Source organism: Schistocerca piceifrons, chromosome X (genome assembly GCF_021461385.2).
Source record: "Schistocerca piceifrons isolate TAMUIC-IGC-003096 chromosome X, iqSchPice1.1, whole genome shotgun sequence".
Classification (NCBI taxonomy): domain Eukaryota; kingdom Metazoa; phylum Arthropoda; class Insecta; order Orthoptera; family Acrididae; genus Schistocerca; species Schistocerca piceifrons.
In genome coordinates this window covers 383,204,060-383,217,222 of record NC_060149.1, presented here as the reverse complement: position 1 = coordinate 383,217,222, position 13,163 = coordinate 383,204,060, and the positions used below count along the sequence as shown (strand labels likewise).

The 13,163-nt window shown below is 39.2% G+C and overlaps 1 protein-coding gene across 3 annotated transcripts in view; it reads right to left on the bottom strand.

The window, feature by feature from the left end:
• Positions 1-13,163, bottom strand: part of LOC124723237 (polycomb protein Scm) — a 175,166-nt gene that overhangs the window by 124,282 nt on the left and 37,721 nt on the right. For all 3 annotated transcript variants that reach the window (XM_047248432.1, XM_047248433.1, XM_047248434.1), the window contains exon 3: positions 8,663-8,811. In XM_047248432.1, coding sequence (XP_047104388.1) covers positions 8,663-8,811 — 149 coding nt within the window. The remainder of the gene's footprint in view (positions 1-8,662; positions 8,812-13,163) is intronic.

Genomic DNA, 13,163 nt, shown 5'->3' with positions numbered 1-13,163 from the left:
CACTGTGTATCTCCCATCCTTATACACTTGCTAGGCACATACTTCTCCAGAGCGTGATTTACAATTAGTTTAATCTACATCCAAAATTCCTCTACGCCCATCATATTGGAACTAAATATTGCCCACTCATTGTTTAAGTAGAATGCTAACATCTGCTTATCTGCGCCTTCCAGCATAAATACTCTTCTTGATGGATTTAGTATCTTTAGTAATCATTGTTGCTATGATGAGATCATGATCACTAAATTGTTGAATCCTGCCTACTCGTCAAATATGGGGTGCCCAGGAAACGTGCTTTCTCGGACCACTAGACAACAATTCAAGCAAATCAGATTAAAGGGTTTTATTAGAAAATGAATCAATGACAATAACACAGAAGTGTCACAAGCAAAGAGTGATATGCAAATAAGAAATCTCTTCAATATATACAATTCCTACATAACTGGTCTTGAAGTGCCTAATCTTGATGCTGCTGTACAAGTGGGTTGCGACGAGTCGGCGCAGCACATATGTCCTCTTTGTGTAGAGGCTGCTGCCGTCTCGTCGTCGTCGTCATCCTGGAGAGTGGTCAGTAAGCGTGCAATTGGCTGATGTCTTCTCCACAGCCCGCTCTGCTCTCTTGTTTCTGACTAGCATAACAGCGCCTGACTTTACACCAGAACACTAATCCATATCTCTACATTGACACTGTCGATAAGGTCAGGTCTGTTTACAGTTACAAGGTCTTCAATATTTCCACTGTGTGTGACTGGAACTAGCTGCTCAAGACAGTTTTCAGAAAATTGTGTTCAGGACTAACCATACCACGTGCAGTGACTCCCTAAATATAATAATCTATATTCATTATGTTTAAGTCACCTCTAACTAATACTGTACGATCAGGGTATTGTCATGCTACTGGAGATAGATTTTCTTTGAAAGATTCTACAGCTATCAGGGCAAAATTGGGTGGCCAGCAAAAACATTCAATGATCAACTTGAGTTAATCAGTGGCCTGTTACTCATGTTCAGATAACTTCACAGTTAGGTTCAACTTAATCCTCAAGAGAGACAATATTTCTGTTGACTGCAATGAACATTCCCTCTTCTACAGTGTCAGCTCTCAGTTCTGAGAATAATTTGTGTAGGGCAACTTTCCTGGAGTGCAGTTAATTCAGAATCTTTGTTATGAATACTTCACAATTTACTGTCGCAAGTGCGACAGCAAAAGTGCCTGTACTCCGAACGCATTCCGATTTTACTCACTGCATATTGATTGGTGAACGCTGACCAGAGGACCTCAGACTACTGCCTAGTCTATAAGAAACCCTTGGGCATTCCACAAATATTCTGCTACCCAGGAAGCTGCTTCCTATCATCTCCCTTGACAGAAAAATTAACAAATGCAGTGAAATAAAGCCCAATTATTGTGTATAAGTATCATATACTGCTGAGAATATACTTTTCGGCCAGACCACTGTGACCACCTACCTAATAGCCGGCATGCCCACCTTTGGCATGCATAACTGTGGTGCTGCATCATGGCATAGAAGCAATGAGGCCTTATTAGGTCACTGGAGGGAGATGGCAGCACATCTGCACAGACAAGTTACCTAATTCCTGTAAATTACAGGAAAGGTGCGATGAGCTCTGATGCCACATTCAATCACATTCCAGATGTGTTCGATTGTGTTTAGATATATGTGAGGGGAGGGGGAGGGGGAGACCAGCACATCAGCTGCAGCTCGTCAGTGTATTCCTCAGACCTCTCCACCACACTCCTGGCCTTGTGACATGATGCGTTATCTTGCTGAAGAATGCGGCTGCCATTGGGAAATGTGATCATCATGTAGGGGTGTATGTGGCCTGCAACCAATGTACAATACTCCTTGGCCATCATGCTGCCTTGCAAGACCTCCACTGGACCCATGGATGCAAATGTGAATGTTCCCCAGAGTGTAATGAGCCACTGCAAGCTTACCCCACTCCTGCAGAACGAGTGTCAAGGAGCTGTTTGCCTAGAAGACAATGGATACACGCCCTCTCATCGCCACGATTAAGAAGGTATCAGGATTCATTAGACCAGGCAACACTCTGCCACTGCTCTAGTGTCCAGTGTTGATGGTCATGTGTCCATTTCAGTTGTAGTTGCAGATTTCATGGTGTTAACATTAGCACATGTATACTTTGTTGGCTGCGGAGGCCCATCGTGAGGAGGGTTCGGTGCACTGTATGTTCGGACGCACTTGCCCTGTGCCCAGTATTAAAGTCTGCCCAGCCTACGGTGTCAGACATCTGTAATGAGGGGTGGCCGGCCAACCCCATAATGTCTGGACGTGGTTTCACCTTGGTTTTGCCATGTGTTGAAGATGCTTACCACAAAACTCCTCAAATGACCAACAAGTCAAGTATTTTCCAAAATGCCCATGCCGAGTCTCTGGGCCCTCACACTCTTCCCTTGGTCAAACAGATAGTTCGTGTGCCTTCCCCATTCTACACACAGACAGCACACTCACTGATACTAGAGGCACCGTGCATGTGCCTCACTAGCAGTGAATCCTTGCCAGGTGACAGTGCTAGCACCTGGATGGGTTTATAACAATAGTAGTGGTCATAATGTTCTGGCTGATCAGGAAAAAAAACTGAAAGTAAACACTGAATGTATGACTGTTATTTGGTACAAAATTAGAAGCTGATGGGTAACATGAGAAAGTACATTAAATACAAGGTTTTAAAATCCATACTGATATGTAAAAAACTGATGACATAATAATAGTATTGAAATACTTGAAAATGTAAAGGCGTTAGCTTTAGGTAAAATATTAGTTCCAGTTTGTCTTCAGCAGCAATACTGTATCTGATTCTCAGAAATATATGGAAGGAAAATAACAACAGGACCTGAGTAATACAGCAGAAAGTTCCTGATGAAGTGGTCAAGGAAATGCTGAAACAAACTAATACCAACTGGAATGTTAAGTGCAGCAGAGATGAGCTTTTATGGGAAAGCAATTAGAATTTTTAATATTTCATGTCATTTCCCCTGCAATATCTTGACGAAAGCTAAGTAACGCACTGTACTTTAGTCACAAGTGCATGCATGCTAATAAGGTAGCCTCCTACTAGTAATCTGTACAAGGCTTGCGGCTGAATACCCATTCATGTGTTATCAGTTCGCACAATCCTATATAGGTGGTGTGCAGCAGCTGCCATCTTCGTGTTCTGTGTGTCATTACAGCAAGACTGTGCCTCACTGTTCTGTTCATCAGTTTATCTTCAGTGTGGCACTAATTATTTTGTAAGCACATTGCATTATAACCAATCTGACTGTCAAATAATCTACTGTCCACAGTATTCTGATATCTCCAAGCCTCTATATCACATCACAGTAAGATTTGTTAAGATTACTTGCACAACTTTTATGTCACAGTTGACCTTTTGTTTGGTTTCATTCATATTTTAACAAAAGATCAATCAATTACAGGTGCCGAAATTTCAATTTACAGGAGTGTCCCTCTCAAAACACTGATCAAGTTGGGACATAAAAGAAACCTATGACAAAAAAGTCACTGAGCCTCATACTTCTTAGCTTCAATAACCACTGTTCACTTTTACTCTTTACATCGTCATTTCACTTATCCGCTGAGATCTCCTAAGTCTCAACTCTTCTATTTCCTATTTACATTTTGCACACACTTACACATCAACCTTCCCATCCTTCCATCTTTCTCCTCTTTAAATCTCATTCCTGCTTGCTCATCTTACTTATTGTATCTTCTTGATTGCTCTGTAATTGTGCCTGCTCCCTCTCTCTGTTTTAACTGCAGCAATCCATAACTGGTTTTCTGCTCACGCACAACTTTTCAGTTCCCCTGCTGAATAGGTAACCCCACTGTCTTCTTCCCAGTTTTACCACTCTGGTCACAATAAGTCACATAATCCTTTTTTCAGGGTGTATACGTGGACAAGTAAAAAAAATTCCCAGATTTTTCCCGAAAACTTGGGATTAAAATACCGGATTAAAATACACTTTCTCCTGGAGGAAAACACACCTTTTCCATGTTACTAAGTGACAGTATTTTTTCCTTTGGAACTGTAAAACTTATCAATCCTTTGAATGGTTATGTTTTTATACATGGGCGTAGAATTTCCCGGAACTTTAGAAAACGAAACTCAGGGAAGAAAACTCCTTTTGGAAAGATTTTTGATGTGCAGCAACATGTATGCAGCATATTTTCGTATTACAAAAGTGTAAATTCGAATACCACCAAACACCGCATGTTACTTTCCGAAACATTGTAATCGAGATTGCGATGCGCTTTTGTAAGCCAGCCATGGGTCATGTCACGAGATCCCGCCAGCTGATGACAGCGGATATTCAGACCACAGGACACGTGATGTAGTCAGCTAATAGCAACACCACTGTTAAGTAGCGCGGATACACAAACAGGAAAAGCTAATGTTTTAAATTAATATACATAGTGTTGCTACAAGAAAAGCACATCTTTCACATATAACATTGGTCTCTAAGGTTAATAAGCTGCAAGAGAAGCTAAGCTTTCACATATAATGTTGATATTTTTTGCGCGTGTTACACTTTAAGATATATCACACAAATGGGCCAGTAAAACTTTTAGCAGAGTCCAGTGACTTGTCCTCAAAGTTTTCCACAAATAAATTAGCTACAGCAGAGGAGAGACAGCTTCTCGTAGCACTACATCAATTTGCTCATAATAATGACATGAATGATCTTCTAGGCTCAGAATACTTCTAAATGGCTCGTCATCAAACGCTCCGTGATTTAAGAAATTCATCGTACATTCTCGCACATAGTTCAACTTGTGTAAAAGGAAATTTACTTTGAAAGTACCGCTTTTCATACCACCAATCGCAATATTTTCCCGCAAGAGCACATTCGTATGTCCAGATTCCCAATGAAGTAGGCCTCGACCTGATATTAAGCTTTTCAGTTGGGTTTCAGGATGTAAATTTTCTTGGAGTACCAGTACTGTATTAACTCATTTTTGATTCTTTATTATGGCATAATGCCGTACGTGCTAGAAGATGAAAATGTGCACTTGAAATGCAGCGAGCAGTTGAAAGTAACCAATAGTGTGGAACTAAACACTTTGTTTCGAACACATTGACTGCCTCAGCGTAAAAGACTAATAAAAACAAAATTTATTTAGCAAACCAACAAAAATAACTTCATTGTTCTACAAGGCGATTAATGCTTGGCTGTCAGAAAAGTGGAAATAAAATAAAATCTGAAACTAATAACGCATATTAGCCTTCCGTAATTACATGAATGTATTTTAATTCACTTGATAGCTCCCGGTCACAGAAATCCATTTTGTTTTCGTTTGACATGAGAGCAGTAAACGAAGAGGAAACAGCAAAATCACTAAATGAAACAAGGGTCACGTGGAGACTACACACTTCCCCACTATAACTCAAAAAGCTTTATGTTAGAAAATAGTTTCACATTTCATTCATACGCTCAAGTTTTTTGAGTATGAGATCAAAAAGTAGTAGTTCGAGATTTTTATATAAATTTGGAATCTTCATATTCTTCCTTAATTTGTGTGGTGTCCCTGTTTCTTCTCCTTCCTCTCTCTAACAAACAATCTTGTCATGACTAATTCTGGAACTATTCCAGCCTTTGTCAAAACTAATTTGCCGGTTAACTGCACTAACGTTGCCAGAACCACCGGTTTCGTTATACCTGATTATTCTCCAGTTAGGCATTGTTATGTTGGTACAAACCATTTTCCGCACTACTTCCAGAATAGAACTTAAGCGGCTGCTAGACGCAGACTGTACAACTAGCCCTTACTAGTGTAGCGATCTGGCCAGAAAATTTATGAAAAAATTTCATTTTCCTGGATACATTGAGAAGATAATACGTAATCTTTCTTACATGTTATTCCTGTTAGTCATTGATTTCCACTCTGGTAGTCTGAATCTATGAATTTCCCTAGTAATTATAACAACGATGATCATTCACAAACCCAATCAACAACATAATCAGAAAACGATTGGCGTTCATTTGCTCAGCTTTACTCCGCTCCAATTGTATAGTCTGGTCCCCTTTTGCCTGCAGGAAAGTTTATTTCTAGATGCAACGAGGATTCCCCTGACAGAGACATCACATACACTATGCACGCATTCACAAATCAACTTATGATTTTTTTTATTATTGGACCAAACTGCTGATGTCATCAGTCCCTAGGCTTACACACTACTTAATTTAACTTCAACTAACTTACGATAAGGACAACACATACACCCATGCCCGAGGGAGGATTCGAACCTCCGACAGGGGTAGCCGCGTGAACCGTGCCAAGTCGGCCTAGACCACACAGCTACCCCGCACAACTTATGACTCATTCAGAAATCAACTTACAGAGTGTGTTCAAAAACCAACAGGGATGCACATCAAAATCATATGAGTAATTGATAGACCAACGTGCGCTGGATGCTAGGTGCTTTGTGAAACCAAGTTTTTTCTGCTCAAGAATAGGAATTTGGCACACCCCCCACCCTTCCTCATATATCCGGGCCTGCTGCGCATGTGTGAATCTCGCAGCTTGGGCCCGGCAGTAAAATTTTCCCCGGTTGCATCTAGTTGCTTGCTGCGACTGCTTACACAGCCTACAGCAACATTTCTGTAGCCAGAAAAGTGAGAATGTACTACTCATACGCCACTCAACTGCGCGTGCGCATGAGCCCACTCGTTAGTGCTAAACTGAATCTAATGTAAACAGTTGTGACGTCACACTCATCGGAGGCAGTTTGTTGTTATGAAGCATTGCACAGTCTTCCTAAAGCCTTTTGACACATTTTGCTTTTGGCAAACACTTGTATGAGCACTGTGTTTTGTTGTTGTACATGGCACATTTCCTTTGCAATTTATGTTTTATTTTCGTTTCTGTTCTTGTTCACATTTTATTGTTGCCGTATTATTCTGCAGTAGCGGGATACAGTTATATCCTTTGTTAGAGTATCGATCCTTAGCAGTCAAAATTACAAAAATTTGATTGAAAACTAAAAACAAGGAAAAATTCCCGGAATACTTAAAAAAAGAGAGAGAGAGAGAGAGAGAGAGAGAGAGAGAGAGAGAGAGAGAGAGAGAAAAGAAGAAAGAAAGAAAAATATTCTAAAAAGATCCCGGGATTTTCCTGGTTTTCTCCCAGATGAAAAAATTCCCGCATTTTTCCCAAATCTCTCGGTTGTCCCGGGTCGTATACACCCTGTTTTTTTTTTAATAACTCATTCTCCTTTTTTTGTTACAGGGAAGTTCTTGTAGAATGTAAATACTTTTACATTACAGGATATGACTCACCAAAAAGTGGAAGCACTGAGTTGTTGATAGGCACACACAAAAAGAAAGAAAACTTACTACCTTTCTGAGTTACTTTTTTATAAGCTAGAGTAACACACACACACACACACACACACACACACACACACACACACACACACACACACACATCTATTCAGCATCATGTGCACATGCTTGGTGCCAGCTAGTGAGCGAGTGAGTGAGAGAGTGAGAGAGAGAGAGAGAGTGTGTGTGTGTGTGTGTGTGTGTGTGTGTGTGTGTGTGTGTGTGTGTGTTTACTCTAGCTCATAAAATGTCAACTCCAAAAACTAGCAAGTTTTCTTTTGTCACATTTTTAGTTCTAATTGTGAGTTTATTTCCTATTTTCTTGAACCCCTCTCTTCATCTCTCGTAGAACTTTGTTTCTCTGCTCTTCAGCTGAAGTACTCAGACTCCAAAATCCCAACATCAAATCTTGATTTTGCATTTTCTTTCTCTTCAGTTTGATGTGGATTGTTATTTGTCTGTTTTGCTTGACCTCCATTCAATCATCTTCCTACATACGAATATACTTATTAATTTTCTGCACGTGAGCCACCAAACGGAAACAGAAACTTCAGAAACTAATGTTTCATTAATTATTTCTGAGTATTTCTGTCAGTTATACTTAAATAATTTGGCTATGTGGGCCTATTTTTGTTCACATCCAAGACTGTTATCATTTTATTTTCTTATTTGCAATATACTGTACCAACAATTTTGTTTACATTCAATTTTCAAGTTTCTGTAATATTAACAATGTATATCCCACCACTATTAGCCACTGAATTCAATGAACCTATCAAGAGTTTTTTCCTAGCAAATACTTTTAATGTTTCTATCTTTTTCTCTGCCTCCTCTGTTTCTGCATTTTCTGCACTTCCCATATCCTCTTGCATTGCTGGCTGCATGCCACAATCACACAAAACTAGGGACTTTAAAAGCTTAAAACGCAGTCATATTTGATTATTCAGTGTATATAGCTAACAGTCCTGAAAAACACTCTTCAAAGCTATTAGAAGTGATACACATTTAAGTAACCTTATTAGATGTGACACACATTTAAATACCCACTTTCACTGGATTCAATAGTATAAAACACAAGATGTGTAGCCAAACAGCATAACCATATAAGAATCGAATGTGTGGCAGCAACAATATTACAACAATTTAATTAATTTTAAGAGAACAGAATTCACTAAGCTGTGGACATGCAATACTCCATAAAGATGTGAAACAGAAGCTACACAGTCAAATTAAGTAATATACAAATATTTCACCTGCTAGACCAAATTAACATTCTGAAGATACCTTATCACATACCTTAATATATGCTTTTCTGAACTCTGACAAACAAGTTTCAGAGCAGAATTCTTTCTTAGCATGTTGAGTGGGAAGTATATACTTCAACGGGAGTTTATTTTCATTGCACCACGTACATGAGGTTCTGGGCTTCGGAGGTCGTCCAGGACCTGTGAAAAGAGCAATGCTTCATACAGTGGTTAAAAAAATATATATATCTGACATTATAAATACTATCAGAACAATGGTACACAAGTTTCTTTTAATTTGTAGATTGAGGTAATGCCACATCAGTACATTAGGAGATTGATTCAGCATTAACTTTAGCAGTCACACTACAAGCTCACATTATAAGTTCAACAATGAGTGTAAGTTCTGGAATCATATAAAGAGGCGCTGAGATGCAAAAATGCCAAAAATATCCAAGCAATCATCAGAACAGCTCCAAAATGAATGCCATCCTATGACATCAACACTTTCCTGCCTGTTGGAAGGCAGCCAAAGTCCTAATGTTCAGGAAGCCACGGGAAGACCACTTCCTCCCAAAAATTACTGACCCATAAGCTTGCCGAGCTCACTCCAACATGCCTGAACTGCCTGCAGGTAATGCAGAACGAAGTGCTACATATCATAAGCACTCCTCCATGATACACATGCATACCATGGACCTTCACAATGAATACCGCCTCGAGACAGTCTCATAGGTGTTAAAAAAACTTGTCACACAACTACATTGGAACTCAAGATACTTAAACAACCTCTTCATCCTGGATCTGGGAAACTGTAGCCACAACCATAAGTGGAAGCACAACTGTCCAAAGACACTCCTTAGTAGGAACACACAACCACCTGTGGAAAGCTAGTGAACACAAATAATGCAAATAACAGCGAACCCCTGCATCACAGAAAGCTGATTGGCAAATGAATCACACAGCTGCTCAACCTGCCACAGAAGGAAGCCAAATTTTGCATGCTAAACCAAACAGAACTCACATAACCCCCTACAATGTGGAATCGATTCTGTGGCCAGTCAACCACTAATACGATGACTATGACTTTTACAGGTACACAGATGCTGCAGCTGGCCCAGGAGACAGTGTTGGTGCTCAGCCCAGCAGTACCTCATGTTGATTCTGATTGATACTCTTATGACAAACCTAAGCTATGACACTGGTGTCAAACACTGCACGATACCCAATCACTAATCAACATGATCTGTCACAGATAGCAAGAAAATCCACTACTGCTCTTGCTACTTGTCCAGACTGTTGCAGAGGTTTTTTCCTCCCTTGACGCTTGCCTTGGCACTTTTTTTCACCCTTTGCCCTTAAACCCACTACTCTTCATCACTTTTTGTCCACCTCTATCATCTCAATGGGCCCCTGTTAGTGGGTAATTTTACCCAGACAAACAGACATCATCATGGCTCTACATCCTATGAACTCGTCGATTTGCAACAAACAATATGGAAGTGACAGGAAATCTCTTGAGATGGTCACCATGTCGGTGTGGGCGTGGAGGTGCTGCCCCTTAGAGAGAGAAGAGTTTTGAAACAACAGAGTGCTCTTTCTAGCCTAGTGCTTTTTGCTAACTACTTAACAGCATTCAATTCTTCGACTCCACTGTACCTTGCTTACTGAAATGAAATATCATCAGACAGTAGTAATAATTGTGTAAATCTAAGTCTATATTTCATAAAATTATAAATTCTCGGACAAATAAATTATAAAAAATCAAATGTGGTTTACAATAAATTAAGATTTCATTCAACCCATCAACAATGTTTTTGTGTGAAAAAATAATTGAAAATTTGTGTTGGAACGAGAATTCTAACTTGTATTTCCTCAATTCTGTGAGTTGATTTACCATTAGGCTATTCAAGCCTACCGCCATGACTAAAAATTTCATTCTCATTGATTACTCTCTTATTCCTTCCGAACATACATACTGTTCTCAACTCAACGATTGGTATTATTTTTGACTCATTTGCACAGCAGATCTGAACTCACCTAAAAGAAAATTTGGCATCCATTTATTTTATACCTAACACTGAGCATACACAATCTACTATCTCACAGCATTTTTTCTTGAACATCCTACACTGCCATGTGAAGCAATATTTGCAAGACATATTCTACTGTGGCCTCTTACAGATTATGTATGTCCTCCACAGCAAGGCATACAAGGGTTACTAAAAACATATATTCAACTTACCATTGTTTTAAGCAAATCTGCTTCCAACAAGATTTACTAAAAACAAATACTCAACTTACTGCTGTTTTAAGTAAATCTGCTTTCAACAATGCCTGTGTAACAACACATATTATGCAGGTGTATTAGGTACAAATAAAAATTCCAATTTAACTTTATAGAGGGTGGTCCACATGCTGTTCTTGTTCACCGTATAGCACAGATGTTGGCAACGCTTGTGCTTGTCAAGTTTGTGACAGCTAATTGGAGCACAGTATGCAGTAGATGATGAGCTTTAGCAAGAAAATACCAATTACTTACAATATTTTTTCACTTACTGCTTTAGAGAAATACTGACATTTCTGGCATATATTTATGATGATTCTGACACACACACACACACACACACACACACACACACACACACACACACACACAGTTTTAAGGTGAAATAATATTAATGATTTATTCCAAAATGTGGAATATAGTAGTGTTGGTGGCCTAATGGTATGAGTTACTTGTGTTTTATGGATGGACCTTTATTCATTTTCTACCTTTGCTGCATCTTGGCATCCATTTCATCAATGTATATAGCAGTTTGGCACTTTTTATGTTAGAGCACTTATTACTGATCTGACTAATTTACAGAAATTTTTGTTCTGTGACAGGCTGATCTGAAGTACGGACCTTGTCAAGGTGTGCTTGCATGCCTCAACGATAAAAATACTGTAGGTGCAACTACAATGGAGGTGTATCTGTAGAGAGGCCAAACAAAGATGATTTTCCTGAACAGGGGCAGCACCCTTTTCAGTAGTTGCAGGGGCAACAGCCTGGTCTATTGACTGATCTGGCCTTCTAAAATCAGCCACATGGTCTTGCTGTGCTGGGGCTGTGAATGACAAAACAAGGGAAACTAAAGCCATTACTTTTCCTGTTGACATGCAGCTTTACTGTATGGTTAAATGATGATGGCATCCTCCTGGGTAAAATATTCCGAGCGGGGACTACTCAGGAAAACGTCTTTATTAAGAAAAACAAGACTGGAATTCCACACACTGGAGCATGGATTGCTAGATCTCTTAATAAGGTAGGTAGGTTAGAAAATTTTAAAAAAATGGGGGAGAGGGGGGGGTCGTAGGTTAAATGAGGATATGATTAGAATAATTACAGCACACAGAGAAACATTCAAACAATAATTCTTCCCATGCTCTATACGTGAATGGAATGGGAAGAAACCCCAATAAATGGTACAATGGGAGGTACCCTCTGCTATGCACTTCACAGTGGTTTGTAGAGTATAGATATAAATACATATATCGATGTCATGCACGAGGTCTACTACTGAGCAAGGAAACAGGAATGTGGGTCAGCTACTCTGAACAGCATACTGAACACATTATCATATCCAAGATAGACTCTCAGCTAATAACCATCGCAATACTCCAGATTTAGGTGCCTACTAGCTCTGCAGATGATGGGCAGTCTTAAAGAATTTATGATAAGATAAAAAAAAAAAAAAAAAAAAAAAAAAAAAATTATTCAGTCAGTTAAGGGAGAGGAAAATTCAATTGCGATGAAGGACTGGATTTCAATAGTAGCAAAAGGAAGAGGAGCTAAATAATAGGACAATCTGGGCTGGGAAGAAGGAGTGAGAGTAAGCCACCTGGTAGAATTTTACCCACACCATAACGTAATCAGTGTTAACACTTTGTTTAAGAATCATGAAAGATGGCTGTACATGTGGAAAAGACCTGGAGACACCGGAGGTTTCACATTGTTTATATAATGCTAAGACAGGCATTTTGGAATCAGATTTTAAACTGTAAGACATTTTCAGGAGCAGATGTGGACTATGGACGTAATTTATTGGTTATGGAATGTAAACTAAAATCAAATAAATTGCAAAAAGCTAAAAAAGTAAGGAGTTGGGACCTGGATAAGTTGAAGAACCAGATTTTGTTGGGAGTTTTGAACAGAGCATTAGGCAACAACTGACTGAAAAAGAGGAAAGGTTCACAGCAGAAGACAAATGGGTAGCTTTAAGAGGCGAAGTAGTGAAAACAGCAGAGGATCAACTAGGTAGAAACACAAGGCCTAGTATAAATCATTGCATATTACAGGTGATACCGAATTTAACTGATGAAAAGAGAAAATATAAAAATGCAGTGAATGAAGCACTTGAAAGGGAATACATATATCTAAAAAATGAGATTGATAAAAGGTACACAAGAATGGTTGATAAAAGGTACACAAGAATGGTTGAAGGGTAAACTGAAGTCTATAGAAGCATGTACAACTAGGGGAAAGACAGATACCATCCATAGGAAAATTA